The sequence below is a fragment of the Eurytemora carolleeae genome, unplaced genomic scaffold (assembly GCF_000591075.1).
Source record: "Eurytemora carolleeae unplaced genomic scaffold, Eaff_2.0 scaffold1902, whole genome shotgun sequence".
Taxonomy (NCBI): domain Eukaryota; kingdom Metazoa; phylum Arthropoda; class Copepoda; order Calanoida; family Temoridae; genus Eurytemora; species Eurytemora carolleeae.
Window position 1 is genome coordinate 20,906 of NW_019397792.1, and position 20,623 is coordinate 41,528.

General features: G+C 35.3%; 2 protein-coding genes and 1 long non-coding RNA gene across 4 annotated transcripts; 1 reads left to right on the forward strand and 2 right to left on the reverse strand.

The window, feature by feature from the left end:
* Nucleotides 1-3,157: 3,157 nt before the first annotated feature.
* Nucleotides 3,158-3,727, reverse strand: LOC111715913 (uncharacterized). 2 transcript variants are annotated; one of them, XR_002768341.1, is made up of 3 exons: nt 3,639-3,727; nt 3,468-3,549; nt 3,158-3,324 (listed from the first exon to the last, which is right to left on the reverse strand). It is a non-coding gene; the product is annotated as an uncharacterized LOC111715913 (long non-coding RNA). The 2 variants fall into 2 exon arrangements; XR_002768340.1 differs by having other exon boundaries at nt 3,158-3,549.
* Nucleotides 3,728-3,730: 3 nt separating this feature from the next.
* LOC111715912 (uncharacterized) lies at nt 3,731-7,730 on the forward strand. Its single transcript, XM_023491315.1, has 4 exons — nt 3,731-3,872; nt 6,665-6,701; nt 6,777-6,974; nt 7,403-7,730. The coding sequence occupies exons 2-4, from the start codon at nt 6,678-6,680 to the stop codon at nt 7,508-7,510; spliced, it is 330 nt and encodes a 109-aa protein (XP_023347083.1). The 5' UTR covers nt 3,731-3,872; nt 6,665-6,677; the 3' UTR covers nt 7,511-7,730.
* A 10,627-nt stretch (nt 7,731-18,357) lies between these two features.
* Nucleotides 18,358-20,614, reverse strand: LOC111715909 (uncharacterized). Its single transcript, XM_023491307.1, has 4 exons — nt 20,483-20,614; nt 19,718-20,003; nt 19,235-19,308; nt 18,358-18,954 (listed from the first exon to the last, which is right to left on the reverse strand). Exons 2-4 carry the CDS (start codon nt 19,811-19,813, stop codon nt 18,603-18,605), a joined length of 522 nt encoding a protein of 173 aa, XP_023347075.1. The 5' UTR covers nt 19,814-20,003; nt 20,483-20,614; the 3' UTR covers nt 18,358-18,602.
* Between the last annotated feature and the right edge of the window lie 9 nt (nt 20,615-20,623).

The following is a 20,623-nucleotide window of genomic DNA, read 5'->3' on the forward strand; positions in this document are numbered from 1 at the left end:
TATTTTTGATTAAGAAGACTATTTCAAATTTAAAGCAGTAAAATATTGTTTGATTTTTTCTAAACATAAAATGAATATGTATATGTATATTATTATCATAATTACGTTGCATAATGTAAAACTTATTTAAACAGGATTATGAATCAACATTTATAATCCTGGTGGTAACAATTGTGAGATATTTATCTATTTTTATTATAGGATATTATACTCATCTAATTACAAACATGTTTTTATAGAATAATGTAAATTAAACAGAAAATCTGGTATAATATTAATTATAAATATAATCCAGGATATTAGGAAAGTAATTTTGTTTGTATAAATAATAATGATGAAAAAAGTAAAAATTGTTTTTACCTCGAAATTTTATAATATTTTTTAAATGTTTAAACGCAAAAAAAATAGCTAAAATATGTGCATTTATCATTTTGTATAAAAAAGGGATTTTTTCTTGGAATTGCAATTACAGGGGACCTTAGTTTCAACCCGGGAGTGTGTCAGGTTTGGGCACAACTTGAAAGATTGGCTTTTTAGGATCCCTTCGCAAACTTGTTGATACAAACTATTAGCAATGTTTTATTAAGCATTTGCTTGGGAACCCTGATGTTTTCCTTGTAAAAGTCAAATCACTTAACTAAGAATTTTTAAAACCAAGCTTATACCATTCCCGTAGTTCTACCGGGTTCCCCAATCAAAATTAGAGGCAAATCGGTCATGGTTCATTATTTATGATTGATCGGACATGAATTTAAAATTTGTCACGTGTTGAGCACTAAACATCAATAATTCATTATTTACAAAATAGTTCTTCTTGTTAAAAAAGAAAAAAACTTTCTCTTATTATAGAAGTGAATCAAGTAAGTTAAAAAAGAACCTTCTGAAATGGGAATACATATCTCTAAACGATGTATTTATTTATTGAGCAACTTATAATTTTCATATTTCAGGTGGTATTATCGGGGTTCATCATTGAGAACTCCCTATGGGGGGTGATGTGCTTTTCTGAGCGATGGTATGGAACCTACCTCAACTGCTTGATTTTCGGCTTGGTTCATCTAGGCTGCTCGCATGGAACCACGGGATCCACCAATCAGCTCTTGACACCAAAAATCCCGCTCAAGTCTCCGAAACCAAACTAAAAAGAAGAAAGCAGAAATCCTTGTACAGTTAGCATTTGTTTAATAATCTATCTTCATCCATCCTTAACCCTTCATGTATCTTTTTGTCTAGGATTTATACTTTCTCGCTTTTTCAAGGCGACAGGCTCCTAGAACCCCCTCTAATATTTAAGCTTTACCTTTAATTTCTTTAATTCAGCAAAAATTAAAATATTATATTAATTTAACGATGTATAAAAATATTGCGTTTAAAATATGAAAATATCATATAATTAAAAAAAACGGAAACAGATCTATGGATATTAATTTTATCAGTTGTGCAATCATTTTAATGAGATACATCTGTATCCCTGATTACATGTATTTAAACTTTGTAGCTTCCACTCAATATTCAATTGAGGATAGGTAGCTTCTGACAAGGTAAGCTGATTTGTCCAAAGCTCTTATATTCTCTTTTTAGTGCTCCCCTTACTAAATTCAATTTTTTTATTTTAAACATGTATTTTGTCTCTTAAATCAAAAGATTTTAATAAAGAATTTGAAATTTGTGTTGATTTCACCTACACTCATACACCCGTTTTTCCTACCTTGCTATTAAAGGGACTGTAAGCGTAATATCAAGTGACCCTCCTATTTACAACGGTTCCCTCGAAACCTCACTCTTATCAAAAACGTTGAAGATACAATCGTTTTCTGACTTGAAAAGTGTTTATTTCTGTGAGTTTCTCCATTGATTCTTGTACGCAAGTCACTTTCTCAGAGAAACCACAAATAAAAATTAATAGTTCAGAGAAATAAAAACATTGCTATCTAATTCATACTTTATGAAGACAAAGCTTTTAAGGGTACCGCTGAAAGTTGGACATTGCCATCTTTGCATAGAGGGTCACTTGAAATTCCGCTTACAGTCCCTTTATGTACGATGAATATTTTCTAATTTAGTTCTGAAAGGGGAGTAGATTCTTTTATCATATCATTATATTATATATCATATATTTAGAAATTTTCTATTTAAATGATCTAAAAAGAAAAAAATGTTTCAATGTTATATAATGTATTACCAAAAAATAACCACAGCGCAGAGACAATTGTTGTAATCTAGAACGGATTAGGAATACCTTTGAATTCATATATATATTTATATATAGACATATACATTTAGAACATGCTGCCAGCGCTCTATATATTGAATCAAAGCAAAAAGGAACGGCAGTGCACAAAGAACCTTACTAGTAGAAAGAATTAAAATCCTAATATAATCTTCTACCTTAGGTCAAGTGCAGCCCCCAACTCTTACCGATTCATAAATCAGACTATTAACATAATATAGCCTGATAAACATATTCAACTCTGAATAGCTAGTTATAGATCTTGCATAGATAGGCAAGGATATATAATCCTACATAGCTAAATACAATATATAGCTCCGCAAAGAAATATCTAGCTCTACATCAACGGACTAGAATATATAGTTCTACATAGCTAAATACCATACATAGCTCTGCAATGCTAGATGAGATAAATAGCTCCGTAAAGCTAAGCCGGATAAATAGCGCTGTAAAGCTAAGCAGGACAAATAGCTCCATAAAGCTAAGCCGGCTCCTTGGCCCTGCAAAGCTAGATAAAACAAATAGCTTTGTAAAGCTATTTGTATAAAGATATATAATTCTGCGTAGCTAAACCCAATACATAGCTCCGCAAAGCTAATAGCTCCACAACATTAATAGCTCCGCAAAGCTAATAGCTCCACAAAGTTAATAGCTCCGCAAAGCTAAATAAGGTAGCTCTATAACGCTAAGCAAGACCAATAGCTTAGTAAAGTTATATATATATAAATAACCAATTCTAGATAGTTCCCAATTATATTAATAGCTAAGTAACTAAAATACCATAAAAGTTGCTAAAGCTTTATATAGCTAAGTAAAACAAATAGCTCCGTGAAGCTACATAAAGGATTCTAACTCTTTATGATTAAAAAGATAAATAAGTATTTATTATCTAAGTATATTAAAAGCTAGAAATATCTCTAACAATACCACTGTACTCGTAACGTTGTTTTTGAGACTTTAAAAACATAAAAGCTCACTCATATCCAGGGCGAGTATTCCCTTATAACCAGCGCACCACATTAATACACGAGTGTTATGTTTATATAAGCTTTATTGAAGTAGTTTATCCTCAACTTCAGCTCTCACACTGTGAACTGAAATTAAATTATTATAATATAACAGAATATATACGTATATGTTTACAAAAATTTGCTCCAGGTCTCAATAAAGAAATTTAGTTTTTTGAATCATTAACAATCATATTGGCAAAGAGTTCAGTATTTAAAAACACACTTACAAAGTTGCTCGGGCTGGGGTCTTGATATGAACTACAGTTCAGGGAGAGGTTATCTTATGCTTCATTCAGAGTCCTTTTGAGTCTAAAAGAGAATTCTCGGTGAGATTTGATCGACAAAAGATAAGCTTATAGATCACTTATCAAAATATTAGCACAGAAATTGCAGTGTACCTTTAGGTGCAATCCTTAAAGCAGAGAAGGAGAGTATCGGAGAACCAAGGGGAAGACGACGTCCTTGATATTGGGTACCCGCTCATAGATGGTCAGGAAGAATCACGATGGTGGAAGACGGCCAACGGAATCTAGAGTAGTTCTGAAGATAGAAGACGACATCAGAAGATTTCTCCAGGTGGAGAGTATTTACTCCATCAGATCTGTCAGACGGAGGAGTACACAAACATCAGGGTAGGTCCTGAATACATGTATTTAAGGTATCTGCATGTGCATAATATTATCGATGAACATTCCAAGGCTCAATTGGTTCAAAGTCTATTTATGATTTTGCATGGTTCACCTGAGTTTCATATACTCTACGAATGAAGATTTGTAGATGAGGTTGTAGATAATAAATTTGTAGGATGATGTTGTAGGTGGTAGATTTGTAGGATGGTTGAAGTTAGGGAGAACACGTTTAATCTAAGATCTGTATCACCATTATATAACATCATTACATATATCAAAGTTTTGGCTCAAGACCTTTTGTATTATAGGAAATTATTCTTTTAGAAAGATGTTTTATAAACCTCGTAAAAGATGAGACCTGGAGACTTAGCCGGGTTATAAATTTAATCAACCCATTCTTCGTCTGAAAAAGACGATATATAGTTCTCAAAGTAAAAATTATTCTTTCCAAATTAAAATCATTGTTATACAATGTTAGACATGTTAGAATTCTTCAAATTCCACAACCACAGAGGTTACTTTAGCTGCAATGGAGTTTATAACCATCTCATCCTCCGAGGATGACCCTGATGATCCTAGTGTATGGATTCCTGATCAGTCTGATGCCGAAGTATCTGAGAGCTCTGGGGATGAAGGAGGGAATGATCTTGTTGAAGGAGAGACGGAGAAAGGTGAACCCCAGAAGGGGGATTACAGAGTAGATCCGGATGATGTCCCTGGCCTCGAGGATGAATCTGAAGAAGAGAATGAGGCTCCACCAGGGTTGGAGGCAGATGAATCCTCATCAATTGGAAATGAGGGGACCTTAGAGCAGATACAGCATCAACTTAGGGATCCAATGAAGATCATGGAACAGTTAGGGAACCTAAGGAAGTACCAGGCCGCCTCTTCAGCATAGTTAGTGTTCTGCTGGAGTACAGGAGGTGGAGCTTGGGACCGAATACTGATCTCCTAAATATAAATATACAATTATTGATAAACTTGAATTAATAAATATGAACCAAGAGAGTTAATTATTGCGTTTAAAATTCTGCTGTAGACCGAATCAAACTCGGGGTTTACAACACAATATATTTTTTATTTTGTTTAAATAACAATAATGAGTTCAAAATGTATCATTCTTGTTAGAATTGAGTGTTTTTAAGCATTTGAATTTTTTTTAGAAAGGACATTTTATTAATAAGACATTTCACAGGACATTTATTAGAAAGGAAATTTCTAAGATAATACATTTTATAATAAGGTTATTTAGCACCAGTACAAAATTTGGTTTGACTTGAGGGGTGCGCAGACATTTGTTTTGTTTATAAGTTTATTTTTATTTTTTATTATTAGAAGGGAAGCACATGGGACTCATAGTTTTTTAATAAGTCAGTATAATACCATAGTATAATTCACAGACAGTGGACAGCCTGTTCTCTTAGATGGTATAACCATGTAAAATGTATTAACCCTATTTTATACCAACTGCCTGAGTCCTCAGGAATACTGCCTAAATGCCTCATTTTACCTATACCAGACTAAATCTATTAAACCTACTTCCAGTCATTGGATTTCAACATTTTATAGCTTTTTGGAAAATCTATAACAAAAGCAAGCAGATTGCACAATTTTTGCAAAAAAAATGTTACACAGATTTTTGCACAAACGCCTAAATAGAGACTTTGCACATTTTGAGTTTTTCTTGAATACACATTTAGGTTTTAAAAATTTTGCAAATGTTTTTGTACATTTGAATTTGCTGGGTCAAGGGCTTTTCAAAAATGTAAAATTTGTTGCCATTTGCGCAATTTTTTTATGCGAATTTTTTTATTTCGCAAAAAATATTTGGATTTTTGAAAATTTGCCATTTTATTTTGCAGATTTTTGAAGTAGACCAAGGGCTTTCCAAAAACTTATCAAATGTTATAGATTTGTATCAGAATAAGAAAATAGAGGGGGGTCAACTTNCCCCCCCCCCCCCCCGCCTCCAGTCAGCCAGTCAGTAAACCAGACATCAGGGTAAATAGGGTAAAGAAAGATTGTGTTTATCTGACAAATGAAAAATCTTCTTTGTTCATGAAATGCCACTTTTATGAAATGTCTTCTTTGAAATGTCTTATCTGTGAAATGTTCTGTTTACGAAATATCCATCAATAAAATTGTAGAATAGGAAGACGACATTAAAGCAATACTGAAGTGTATTTGATATTGTCACAAAGCAAATAGCTTTACTAGAAACTTATAAAATCACTTATTAATTAAAATGGGTCTGTTTACACTGCACATTTTCTGTGTTTTTTGTTCATTGGACTATTTAAAGTCATAACCTGAGTCTAAAACTCGACTTCCTATTAAAGAGTTTTCTGGTTAATACTGAATGTCTATGAAATGTTCTATCTACGAAATCTCTATGAAATCTCTGTCTATGAAACGTTTTGTTTTTAAAACATCCTAACAATGAACATTATGCTCTGTCTATGAAATGTCCTAAATATGAAAAGTCCTATCTATGAAATGTCTTATCTATGTCATATCTATGAAAATTCCTATCTATGAAATGTCCTATATCTATGATATGTCATATCTATGATATGTCATAACTATGAAAAGTCCTATCTATAAAATGTCCTATATCTATAAAATGTCATATCCATGAAAAGTCCTATCTATAAAATGTCATATCCATGAAAAGTCCTACCTGTGAAATTTCCTATCTATAAAATGTCCTTTCTATGCAATGTCTTATCTATGAGATGTCCTATAAATGAAATGTCCTATATATATGAAATGTGTCATTACTTTTATTTGTTTAGTGCCAGTTTCACCATGAAGTTTAACGGACTTCTTGTGGTAAGTGTAGAACAATGATCAATGAACCTATTTAATCTAAAATAACAAACAATTTAAAAAACTAAAACTATTTAGATTTGTTTTATCGGTCTTACCCTCGTTGACTGCCAAGTGCACACCATAGTATCCAACAATAAGCCAGTAAAAACAACCGCAATAAATCCAAATCCGCCAAAACCAGCCACAAAATATGGACCAGATAAGTATGGATATGGAGTAATGGATCTCAAGAACAACATTCCGATCATTCCGCCCCCTCCTTTTGTTTGCGAGGAATCAATACAAATATTACTAAATGATTTATTAATTTAAAAGAAATTTTTGTCTTTTTACACAGATATGGGCTGGACATGTTCGGGTACCATTGTGAATCGGGCATTGCCATCTTTGCATGTAGTCACCTGAAATTACATTTACAGTCCATTCACAACAAACAGACAATAATTTTAAGCAATTTTATTTTAATAACATTATGAATGAATTGACCAAAAATATTTACATTAACTGTTGGTGAGTCATTATTGGGTTTGACTCAGAATTTGTAGCTTTTTCGGTGAAATAAAATAGCTATCTATATTTTGCATCTATGTGTCTTTGTAAAACAGAAAAAATATTTAAACCTAATCTAAAAAATAACTGAATAATTGGTTTCCACAAATCAATACCTTTTTTTTACTTAAACTTGTATTGTTATTAAACAGTGTGGTATTGCTAATACTCCGAACATAAATGGTCGCTTGCTGATAATAGAAGGAGAAGAAGGTACAGAAAACGAGTTTCCTTGGCAGGTAAATGATTATATATGGTAAATAAATGATTATATCTGGTAAATAAATGATTATATTGTGGCGGATATGAATATCGTCTTCCTGAATAATTCTAGAGAAATCCAAGGAGGAGTTGCCAGATCAGCTGATATAAAATCATGTGTTTAAGATTCAATTATTTTACTATATAAGTTAAGTTTTTAAATAAAGTTAATCGTTGAGTAACTCTTTTCCTTTAAAGTTGTAGCACGCCAAATTGGTGACCCCGACGTGATCCAATTTGGCGTGCTACAACNGCGCAAAACTTGAGTTTCGCAAAAGCGGAATAGGGCAATTTTGCGCGAAATGACTTTTGCGAATGATTGCGCAAATTGTTGTTTTTTCGCGCAAAATTGATGCGCAAAGAAAGAAAAATATTGAGGGTCGTTCCGCAAAAATTGCGCAAAAGTTTTGCGAATGGAAACCCTAATCTGGCCTATAAATGATTATATCTGGTTTATAAATGATTATATAAGGTCTTTAAATGATTATATCTGGTCTATAAATGATTATATCTGGTTAATAAATGATTATATCTGGTTTATAAATTAGTATATCTGGTTGATAAATGATTATATATCTGGCATGTAAATGATTATATAATCTGGTAGAAAAATGAGTATATCTAGTAGATAAATAAGTATATCTGGTAGATAAATAATTATATATGGAAGATAAATAAGTATATCTGGTAGATAAATTAGTATATCTGGTAGATAAATAAGTATATCTGGTACATAAGTAAGTATATCTGGTATATAAATAATCATATATGGAAGATAAATAAGTATATATGGTAGATAAATAAGTATATCTGGTAGATAAATGAGTTTATCTGGTAGATAAATGTTTATATCTGGTAGATAAATAATTATATATGGAAGATAAATAAGTATATATGGTAGATAAATAAGTGTATCTGGTAGATAAATGAGTATATCAGGTAAATTAATAAGTATATCTAATAGATAAATAAGTATATCTGGTAGATAAATGAGTATATCTGGTAAATTAATAAGTATATCTGATAGATAAATTAGTATATCTGGTAGATAAATAAGTTTATATGGTAGATAAATAAGTATATCTGGTAGATAAATAAGTATATATGGTAGATAATATACCGGACAAAAGTCTGGTAGGTGGGAAGGTACCTAAATGCATAACTAGATGGTATGCGGGACTGAAGTATATTCTCTAACTCCTTCTTTAAGTACAATTCAGATTATCTTCCTGGTTTAAACTCGGTTCCTGCTTCATCTACGCATTATTGAACTTGGTTCATACAATAAATAATTGTGTCTGGTTAATAAAAAAGTAGCAAAATAATTATTGGTCACTGGACTAAACTAAAGGATACATAAATAAGTATATCTGGTAGATAAATAGCATATCTGGTAGATAAATAAGTATATCTGTTAGATAAATAAGTATGTATGGTAGATATATAAGTATATCTAGTAGATAAATAAGTATATCTGGTAGATAAATAAGTATATCTGGTAGATAAATAAGTATGTATGGTAGATGAATAAGTATATCTAGTAGATAAATAAGAATATCTGGTAAATAAATAAGTATATCTGGTAGATAAATGAGTATATCTGGTAGATAAATAAGTATATCTGTAGATAAATGAGTATATCTGGTAGATAAATAAGTATGTATGGTAGATATATAAATATATCTGGTAGATAAATAAGTATATCTGGTAGATAAATAAGTATATCTGGTAGATAAATAAGTATGTAAGGTAGATAAATAAGTATATCTGGTACATAAATAAGTATATCTGGTAGATAAATAAGTATGTATGGTAGATAAATAAGTATATCTAGTAGATAAATAAGTATATCTAGTAGATAAATAAGAATATCTGGTAAATAAATAAGTATATCTGGTAGATAAATGAGTATATCTGGTAGATAAATAAGTATATCTGGTAGATAAATAAGTATATCTGGTAGATAAATAAGTATATCTGGTAGATAAATGAGTATATCTGGTAGATAAATAAGTATATCTGGTAGATAAATGAGTATATCTGGTAGATAAATAAGTATATCTGGTAGATAAATAATTATATTATTATATATGATAGAAAAATGAATCAATACAACTACTCATTTGATCTAATATTTGACGAGTCGGTTTTTCTTACAATTTATTATCATTTACAAAGATTCAAATACTATAAGAAAATACTATACGAATCAAATTGCATGAATTGAGAATAGTTCAGAGTGATGGGAGATCTCCAGGGGAGCCTATTAACTAGGGAGCTGGTCTTCAACTGCCATTTTTCCCCAAATTTCACTCCACCCTAGCCTAGAGCTTAACCCTAGTTCCCCAGGAGCTGGCCGGCTATCCCCCCAGCACCCGGGCCTCTGAAATAACGGAACAATTGGCGTGGCTTGGGTTATTTATAGGATTCACATACAAACACGAATTAATTCGTTAGATCTGTACAAGGGATAGAAGAGGGGGGGAATGGATGAAGGAGAGAGAAAAAACCCCTTTATGATCGCAGGAAAGATCAACACATCACTTTCCTGCTACATGCCCCCCTGATCTTTTCTGCGATCAGAGAACATTCAAGGTTTCCATTTCCACTTTTTCCTCTTTATGCCCTTGTCTAGTGGTGTATCTAACATTTGGGGGTGGAGCCCTCCTATTGTTCATCGGCATGGACTGCGAGTCCTCCATGAGGTCCATCAGTAGCTGGGCTGTCCTCAGTTGTTTGTCCGACTCGGTCTTCTTGCAAGATTTGCAAACTCATACTCCTGATCTAGCAACCCAAACTCCGTGCTGGAATGCAGTGATCAGACCTCCGCATATTCCCACGAAAGAGACACCCTTCCAGATAGGTCCTAGAGTTTTTACTAGGAAATAATCCCATGGGCCTAGTTCTACAAACTCGACAGTTTCCTTCTCCAGTTTGGACAGTGAGTACAATGGACTTCCTGGTAACCGGTTCATCTCGCATTCATTGTCCTGGGAGCAGTCGTAGGCCTCCACCTTGTACTCGTCCTTGGCCATAACCTGCGCTCCCAGCACTGCCAGCATGCCCACAAACAGGAGCTGGCTTACTCCTTTGCTCCTCCTCCCCTGGTGGCGGGCCGCCTGCTCTCGTACTTCACCATCAGGCTGATCAACTTCCCCACCCTCTCTCCCTTCTTCACCTGAACAAAGATATCATTATTATGGTTAATCATGTAGATTGCAGGTGAAGGTAACACTCCTGCCCTGGGGGAAAACTTTGACGCAAAAAGATTTTTCTCAACAATAGTGTTAAACAAGATTGGGAAAATGAAATCATCCCCACTGACTTGTCCAGGATTTTCTTCTAAATAAACCCATGCCCCTTGCCCAGGGTGAAGTGTTACAGAATTTTTCACTTTTGCAATTTTAGATTTTTGACCTGAAATTGTATTAATTCCTTCCTTAACTTTATTGCTACTTTTGTCTGCTTCATCCTCTGTGTCACTCCAACTACTATCATCTGCTCCTTGCACATGACTACTCTGATTTGTTACCTTATACCTAGTCCTGACACTACTTCTTGTGCTACCACTATTTTTAATACTCCCTGTCTGCACCCTCTCTAGGGATGCAGCTCTTGTCCTGATGGAGCTAGAACTCTCTCTTGATCTGCTCCTTCTCCTCAGCGGTGCTGTAGAGTCTGGCCTTTGTGCCCAGCTCTCCTTGAGTGCTGCTTTCAGTGACTTCAGGGACGGTGCTATTGATGATTTTGTTCCTTTCTTGGATCTGGGGTTTGCCGGTAGTTTGAAGTCCGCGCTATATCTATCCATAGGGATTGATCTCCTGCTGGATCTTCTCCTGGTATCTTCAGTAGTGGTGCTGCCATCTAACGGCCTTGGTTCTTCATCTTTGGCAGTAAAGTTTGCTGCTTCATCAATCTGTTGAGAGGGGGAGTTTATTTTCTCTGTTATTTCCTTCTCACCCCTAGTTCCTTGTTCTCCTTGTTCTCCGGTAGGGGTGTTTATTCCTGTAGGTTCATCATCTCTCCCTTCTGGTTCACTGCTAGTTTCTGTTTCTGATCTTCTTGGTTCCGGAGTTTTGACTGGCTCTGGTTCTGGGATCAGATTGGCTGCCGACCCCATTACTTCTTCATCATCTGTCAGTGCTTCCTGTAGCATTTCATCCCGTGGTTCGTCTTCCGCTTGAAAATGGTTCTGGAATAATTGCTCCGGGTTGCTGCTGTTGGACCGAGCTGAGCCTGGAGACTGTATAAATGATTGGAAGAGGCCGTCTTCACTGTTCTCTGAGCTTGCTGCAATGCTTGAACCTGAGAAGTTTTGAGGAACCACAGGGGGGGCTTGACGAGATGCTGCTGCGGTGATCCTTCCCCCGGTGACGAATTTCAGAGGCTTGAGAATGAAACTCGTCAATTATTTCAGCATCGAGTTGTCTCGCAGGTAGGTCAAACTCTGACAGCACGCCTGCTAGATCCTTAATAGCTTCAGCAGGTAGTCTAGGTAGCTTGAATAGTGGGTCAACATCTTTTTGTCCCATTTTCTTGGCGAGGCGGACTTTTGAGCGGTGTGCTACGTAGGTCTGAGGATTCTTCACACCGTATTCTTTGACCATGATCAAGTCATTATTTATGATTTCTGTAACCAACACTGGGCCGCTCCAGCTTAGCTGCAGTTTTCTTGAGTTGCCTTGGGGTGGGAGGGCAGCACAGTACACACGATCTCCTACCCAAATCTCATCCTGGGGTTTTTCATAAGACCTAAATTGCCTCCGTATCCTTACATTGTCTGAAGCTCTCATTAGATCAAGGATGTAATCTAATTGTTCTTCAACGGAGTGGGGGGAGGGGTTATAATTTTGGACAAATTTCGGCAACAAAGACAAATGAGGAAGGTTTAATTCTCTTCCTAGAAAAATTCTGGCGGGGGACGAATTAGTGGGAAAATGTTGGGTTGCGTTGTAGGCCAAAATCAAGGTTGGGAGGGATTTTTCCCAGTCATTTTCCCCATTTGCTTTCTTTGCTTTCAAAAGTGACCACAAAGTTCTATGAAATCTCTCAACAGGGTTAGACTGATGATTGTGGCTAAAACCAATTTTAATATTAACATTTAAAGCATTGAGAAGATTTTTTAACAAGGCGTTATCAAATTCTTTTCCTTGATCCATCCTAATTGTTGCAGGTGCTCCGTACAGGCTAATCCAGTTGGTCATGATCGTGTTTCACAACAGACCGAGCTGACTTGTCTGGCAGAGGCACTGCTGCAACATATCTAGAAAATTGATCCATTATTGACAAAATATATTTTTTTTTATTGCTTGAAACTGTAATAGGACTTACTAGATCAACACAAATTACTTCATTAACGTTGATTACTCGCCCGTCGAATGGATCTACCTGCTTTAGGTTTACCTTTTCTCTGTGTAGACAGCCAGGGCACTCTGTTACAAATTTTGCAGTGTCGGCCCTCCATCCTGGCCAGAAAAAGTGTTCTTTTACCTGTTGTGTAGTACACTGCACACCCCAGTGTTCATGAACATGTACAGCTAGTAGAGCTTGATACCTGTGCGAGGGTGGGATGACAATTATCATACGAGGATTTGAGTCAAATTCGTTTTCAAGGAGGTATACTAACCTGGTAGAATTTGTTGTGTTTGCGTCGGTCAACCTTAGTTGTTTTCTTACCTTGTACAGTTGCAGTACATCTTCATGTACTTCGTCGAAAACTGAAGTGTCAATTTTCTTTTCATTTACTTTACCTGTATTTAAGTTGAACCAAGATTTTACCATTAGAAGAGCACTGTCTTCGTTTTGCGCTTTCTCCAGGTCCACTTGTAGATGAGACAAGAATCTGGATGGACTTATAATAAGCGGAGTCTATAACTTTTGCTGCTCGCAATAGACCTCTAAGTTGAGCGATTTCTAAAATTGGCAAAGATAAAGGTTCAGTGTATAAAATGCAAGGAAGCGGTCAATCTACTGATTCTTTCTTCGATCCTAGCAATTCTATCGCTCTCTCAAATATATATATATCTATGAATTTCTTTTACGTGAAGTATATTTCTTAGATTGACTTAACAAATTTATTTAAAATCACAAATCAGATCGATAGATATAATTCTATATTTACTAGCATAAACTATGTTTTATTACTATACTATTCATATATATCTACACAACAAAATGATACTTTAAACCTCTGTATATATATATAACTTTAGGATTTTAAACAAATGGAATAATAAATAATGAATCAATAGTAGAAGAGGGGGGGGGGCGGACCTAATTTCCCTTCGAGATAAAAGGCCTTTTAGTTCAACTAGACTTAAGCGGAACAACCAAAGCAGGTGTTAGGGTTAGAGCCTTTCCTTAATAATCTTAGGAGACGGAAACTTAAGTTCCGGTTTTGGGGGGAGGAAACTTTTGACAAAACTGTTTCTCAATCTTATGAAACCAGAATTCTATATATGGATCATCAAGGAGTTTATTCACCTTCTAACTAGTCCGGTGTTTTTCGGAGTCCGTGTTTTGGAGGAGCTGAAATCACTGGTTTCTTCTTTGAAGTCTTATTCAGTACCGACCCTTTTAGCGCGCTGCGCGCATCCTTTTATACTCCGCGCTTGCGCGTCCAGAGCGCACTTTTAGAACCTTCTAGAATCAGGCGCGCTTTTAGCTTACGCTGGTTTCAGTTTATCCTTGAAGGGTTCAAACTGCAGTCTGAGAGAGAAAGAGGGGGGGGGAGAGGGATAGTTCACTGACTTCTTCTATTTGAATAGGGGCGTAATCAGAATGTTAGAACCATGTAGATATCTACAAAAATGTAGGTATCTACACACTTGATCTATTAGGATTTTACCTTTAAAAGTTCCTATTAAGGGGGGTCCACTTCCTTCATCTGCCCGGGCCCCTGATAGGTGCCAAGGTGGCTGAACTATGGTACATATCTTACCTTGACACGAGGGGGGTAAATATTCTGAACTGGGACAATTGTTTATTTTTGACATGCTTACCTGGTTCATATCGATTAAATTTGGCTTTTCACCAATTTTTAAATGTTTCCAGGGCAGGGGGAACATGGAATCTTTATCAGAGGGGGGGGGGTCATCCATGTGTGTGGCTCTGGAGCTCAAATCGGCATTAATATTTGTTTTACCTGCACGATGCATTACTGTAAAATTAAATTGTTGTATATAATCTAGCCATCGTCTGATAGTCCCACCCGAGTCCTTCATGGTTGACCAGTGAAGCACCGTTGTGGAGTCTGTCACGACAATGAACTGATTCAACCTTAACAATTGTTCAAACTTAGTTAATCCATATGTTAAGGCGAGAAGTTCACCTTTAGAACTATGGTAATTACTTTCGTAATTTCTGCATTTTCGCCCTTTAACACCTAAAAATTTCTCAATATTATTCTGTTCCTGAGATAAAACTGCACCAATTGCAGTTTTAGAGAAATCTATTGTTAAAATGAAAGGTTTAGCGGTTGGAGAGAAGTCTGGTGTGGCTCTGCACGGGGCTGCTGCAAACATCTGTTTTAAAGTGTTAAAATTATTAATAATCTCTGACGTCCATACAATCAACCTATTATTTTTAACACTATTTAGTTCAGCTGTAACATTCGCGAAACCTGGTAAAAAATCATGATAATAATTAGTAAAATCCAAGAATGCAGATAATTCTTTTCCAGTCTGGGGCAGCGGCCAGTCAACAACTTTCTGAACATAAGATGGAATTAACTTAACACCTTCAGCGTTGACCAGATGACCGAGATATTCAACTTCTTCCTGAAATAAATGTGTTTTACTTGCATTTAGTCTGATTCCTGCTTCTTTGTGCGCATCAAAAACTAATCTTAATAAATTAACATGAGTATCCAGATCCTCGGTATGGATTAGCACGTCATCCAGGTAGGCGACTATTCCAGGGACTCCTAAAATATCTACCAGTCTCTGTACAAACCTACAATATGAAGCTCCAGCATTTTTCAGCCCAAAGGGCATCCTTGAAAACTGGTAAAGACCGAATGCAGTTGCAAAAGCAGTTATTGGCCTAGAGCTCTCCTCTACCTCTATGGTATGATAGGCATTAGCCGCATCGAGGGTAGAAAAATACCTCGATTTACCTAGAGAATTTAAAATTTCAGAAATATTAGGGGTGGGGAAGCTGTCAGTCACAGAGAGGTCATTGACCCGGCAAAAATCTAAAACCCACCTTGTCTCCCCTCTCTTCTTGGTCATGGGGACCAAAGGCGAGGACCAGGGAGACGAGCTGGGTTCAATAACTTCATTTTTTAACCACAAATCAAGTTGCGTGCATAAATTTTCTTTGAGATTCCGCGGAATCAATCTCATTCTTTGGTTAACGGGCCAGGCATTAGGTATTAATTCAATTTTAAATTTTTCCCAGGTAGTTTTACCTACTTTACAGTCCTCAGTGGAAAAATATCTTGGTTGTCATTTTTCATTGAATAAACCATATTTTTGACAGCAATGTTTTCTTGCAGAATTTTGTTTTCATTTAGCTTTAATTCTGCCCAAATTCTATCTGTGACCACAGGATCCTTCACCCCTTTATTTACAACATTTATAACAGGTTTAGTTTTGTTTTCAGAAATCATAGAGCCATGGGCTATTGATTGATTGGGCAAAATAATAACGTCTTTATCAGACAAATTTGCATACATAATAACAAGTGACTTATCTTTTTGCTGGGTTTTATGACGGTAGACTACAGGTAGAGCACCATCAAGGAGTTCTTCATCAAGGGGCTGTACATTGATGAGAGAAGCGGGGTTTACTGGTACATTGACTTCTATTGCTTTTGTTGTTTGTTTTGGAATTTTTACAAAGTTTTTAGATGTCAACAGCATTACAGGTGCGCCTTCATTATCAATAGCAAAGTCTTGAGGGGTAGGGGGGTTTTCGAATAGGGGGGGATTTTTCAACAGACCTTCTGGGTGTTTTAATTAGGGGTCTGGATCTGTGTGTTACATATGCTATTAAATCCTGATGCTCATCTTTAGGGCTGTGTACAATACGTGCAGCTGATGGTTCTAAAACTGGGCTCAGACTATTTGTTTTTAAAAAATTTATCCCTATTATAACTGGTAGAGATAAATTTTTCAAAACAACAGCTGAACCTGAAAAGGTTGTAGAAAGATCATTAAACCTAATCTTAACATCTAGCTGTCCTACTGTTTCCATCGTCGAATTTGAACTAGCCCCATTTGCTGAGTTTAACTCCGACGGTACTAAATATTCTACATTTCCTTGCAAATTGTTAATGAAAAAATACTCACTGATAGCGACGCCCGTTGGTATGAGGGCGCCGGTATCGATTAAAATTTTAGTATTTTCAAAATGTTTACCTGTAGAATTCATCTCCATTGATACAGCACCTTCTAGGAATGATGTGGCTTCAATCATATTTATATCCGGACTGCGAAGCTTCTGGCCGTCTGGCGCATACTTGTAATGCCCTTGAACGTTATGGTATTTGCTTTTGCACTTGACGCAAATTGTCTTCTGTCCGGTTTTGGTACAATCAGCATGCTTGTGGTTCTGGCCGCAGTAACGACATACTAAAATTCTGCAGTCACACATATAATGAGCCGCGCCACATTTGAAACAGACCGGGGTTCTAGCTTCTTTCTGTTGTATTGCATTTACATTTTGCTCGGACTGTGACGATTTCACTCTGCTGGAATTGAAGGACGGAGTCACACAGCGTTGTCCACTGGAACGGTACAGAAATAACGAGGGATGCTGTCAACCTAGCTAACTCTGTTGAGTAGAAACCCTCACAGATTTTCTTGAGCAGAAGGGACGCTTGCGACGTTGTCCATCCTGAGCTGAGGCCCCAAGCATCTTCTGCTGTGTCCCTAACTTTTTGTAAGAATGATTGAACGGATTCTGAACTTGCCTGACGGAATCCTTTGTATATATCCATCATGGCTTGATCCCTGGAGACGGGGCTATGGACCACAGTAGTAATGAGATGGAGCAGGTTCAAGTAAGAGTAGGAATCCTTCTGAACTTCTTGACCGACATCTAGCGCCAGAAGACGTTGTTTCAAGCTGGTGGAGCATGAATTATAAACCACAGCAATTCTACCCACTCTACTTGTCACGAAAAATTTATCAAACACATCAGCGAAGTGGACGGACCAATGCTTGAGAGACTTTGTAGAAAAATCTTGCTGTTTCAGGTTTTCGACAACCCGGGAGATGGTTTTCGCCACCCTCTCACTTAGTTTGTCCCATGGCATATGGGACACGGCGTCATCAATGACAAAGGTTTCCCTATTTACCAAATTTCGAAAATAATTAGAAAATTATACGTATTTTTGGGTCAAAATTAGTAAAATTTACGTAAATGAAATACATAAATTTTACGTAAAAACGATACTTTTTTTACGTAAAATTTTCAAGTAAAATCTCGTAAAATCTCGTATAAGTTGGTATATTTTGAGTAAAATTTGCAGGTTTTTACTTACATTTTCGTACTGTAAAATAATAGCTGAATCCCTTTCCAAGTTTTTACGAAATGTTCGAAAATATTTATGTATTTTTTACGCAAAATTTTCGAATTTTACGAAATCTACCTAAATATTTTGAATTTTTTATTTGAATTTTCCGAAAAATTTGCTTTAATATTTAGTAAATTTTTCTTGAATTTTCTGTAAAATTTTCTTACATATTCTGTAAAATTTTCTTAAATTTCACGTAAAATTAAACCCAAAAAAATACCATGATACCAAAATTGTGTAAGTAACTCATATGTTTTTGTCTAAATTATACAAAATCCTTGATATTATAGAAGTTGTGAGGACGGACTCTAATAACGAGGCTGGATGGTTCTATAACTATATATTTTAAGTTTATAGTTATACAAAAGCAGGAGATATCCTGGTACGGAAAAACACATGAAATCAACTGAATATATTTGGGTTTGCTCGGCGGAACTCTTAAGACTTCTATAGGTGGAAAATATCGTCTTCCACAATATCTGTACATGAAAGTATCCTGGATATCAGTACATGAAAGTATCCTTGATTAGCTATATCATTGGATCAGTGCAGGATCTGTTGAATAAGGCATTAACCATGGGATTTAAACATTAGAGCTCTTATCAGTTTTAGTTCTTTCACTTCTTCAATGCTCATAACTTTTCTTCTCCCTCGACCATTCACTAGATAATTAAACATCACTCTTGAAGGAAAAGGTTTAGTGAAAAAATCTGAGGTCTGGTCAAAGAGGATGACCTCGAAACTGTTTCCACTTAGCTTCTCGTGAATAACGGGAATCTTTTCCTCCAGGGAAATATACACATTCCCTGGAGGTTTCGTATACAGCGGGATATCATTTTCTTGCTGAACAAGCTTCGGCTTGTGAACAGTGCTTGCCTCATGCAGCCTGGCCACAACTTGCTTCAGAGGCTCCTTGCCACTCCTAAATTAGAACATACATAAAGTGACAACTCTATATGAGGTGCAAAACATAATATTTAAATTTTTTTCTTTTTTTTTGGGGGGGGGGAAGGGACCTCAGAAAAAAACCTTGATAATTTTTAATAATATTTATTTAATTAATCCTCCTCCCATTACCCTCAGTTGAGCACACATAAACAAACACAAAAATACCTATAAAACGGGTGATTAAAAAATAATTCTAAATGATTGTTTTACAATTTGATATCTCTGCAAAGGCTAAATTAAAACAGTAAACTTACCGAACAAGTCTCTTCATGGAACCCAAATAAGATTCAAAGATAAAAGCTGAAGAATTATCCAACGGGCCCCATTTCTATAATTATTATAAAGATTTATTCACACACAAAGATATAAATACATATATAAATGGTGTAGTTTAAATTTGTTTAAATAATTTTTTTTTTGAAAATAGAGGTTTCCAAAAGAAAAGAGAAAAAAATATGCAAAATTATGCACAAATAGAAAACATTGATTTTTAATAACTACATAACATATTTATCATGAATGCATAAAATGTCTGAGAACCAAGATAGCAAACTTATAAAGTTCTGTTTATCAAGTCCCATACCCCCANATATATTATTATATAATTAATAATATATTATACAATTGTCATCAAAAAAAATAATCAAAATAAACTAAATGATTTTTACAATTGTGCAAATAATTTAATTTGAAACATTTAAATAATATATAAACATAATCACAAAATTTATTTATACCTTATAATTATCTACAAGATGGAGTAGAGTATAAACATTGATGGTAAGGTACGTCTCTCCGTAGATATGTATGCCGAGGTCAATCACATGCTTCATGAGTTCCTGCACACATGGCACGAGATGCTGTAACCTGTAAAGTGAATAACATTAAAAGTATATAATATCTGTTTGGTTTGGATAGAGTCGAATTTCTTTCAGATCACTTTTTCTACTTTGGGCTGATCAGAATAGTTGAGGTGACGCTCAAATACAGAAAGTGTTCGTAAACATCTTCAGCAACTACACCCTAAATAAACTTTAGATGTATTTCAAATTCTATATTACTTTATTACCAGTGCTTATGATCAATTTAATTTTGATGCGGATCCGGATCCTGGATCCGCACTGAAAAAATGCATCCGGATCTGGATCCAGGGTATTTCTTTGAAATCTACTAATTTTTTTTTTTAGCAAAGATTGTGTATCCACATATTTTAGAAGATCCAGATCCAGGAAGCCAAAATCTTGCGGATCCAACGGATCCTTAGCACTGTTACACTAACGGAAAAATTATTGATAAATCAAATTAAATCAAATCAAAAAAAAATGTTGAAATGAAACTATGAGTTAAGGGACAGATTTTGGGATGTGGGTTTTCAGCCCAGATCTAGTTTTAAAAAGTTTAAAAAAATGTTAAACAGCAACACGACCAAATTTAATCCATGCAACCATACCTTTCATTTATTCATAGGCTTCTCTACTGAAAGTTAGCTAATTGATTTGTACCTTTAAGGCTAATTTCAGAGTGTAAAGGAGTGCTTGACGAAGTTCTGTTCCCTTGTAGTAAGGAATATCCTAAATATTTGTATTAAAGTTAAATTTTTTTACTTAAAGCTGATTCACAACAAAAAATGTTTCATTGATCAT

Coding starts and splice junctions, on each gene's coding strand:
- LOC111715912 (XM_023491315.1), top strand. CDS start 6,678: ATGAAGTTTAACGGACTTCTTGTG. Junction 6,702..6,776: donor AGTTTAACGGACTTCTTGTG/GTAAGTGTAGAA, acceptor AAAACTATTTAG/ATTTGTTTTATCGGTCTTAC. Junction 6,975..7,402: donor CCCCTCCTTTTGTTTGCGAG/GAATCAATACAA, acceptor GTTATTAAACAG/TGTGGTATTGCTAATACTCC.
- LOC111715909 (XM_023491307.1), bottom strand. CDS start 19,813: ATGAAGCATGTGATTGACCTCGGCATACATATCTACGGAGAGACGTAC. Junction 19,309..19,717: donor ATCTTGTAGATAATTATAAG/GTATAAATAAAT, acceptor TAATAATTATAG/AAATGGGGCCCGTTGGATAA. Junction 18,955..19,234: donor TCCATGAAGAGACTTGTTCG/GTAAGTTTACTG, acceptor GTTCTAATTTAG/GAGTGGCAAGGAGCCTCTGA.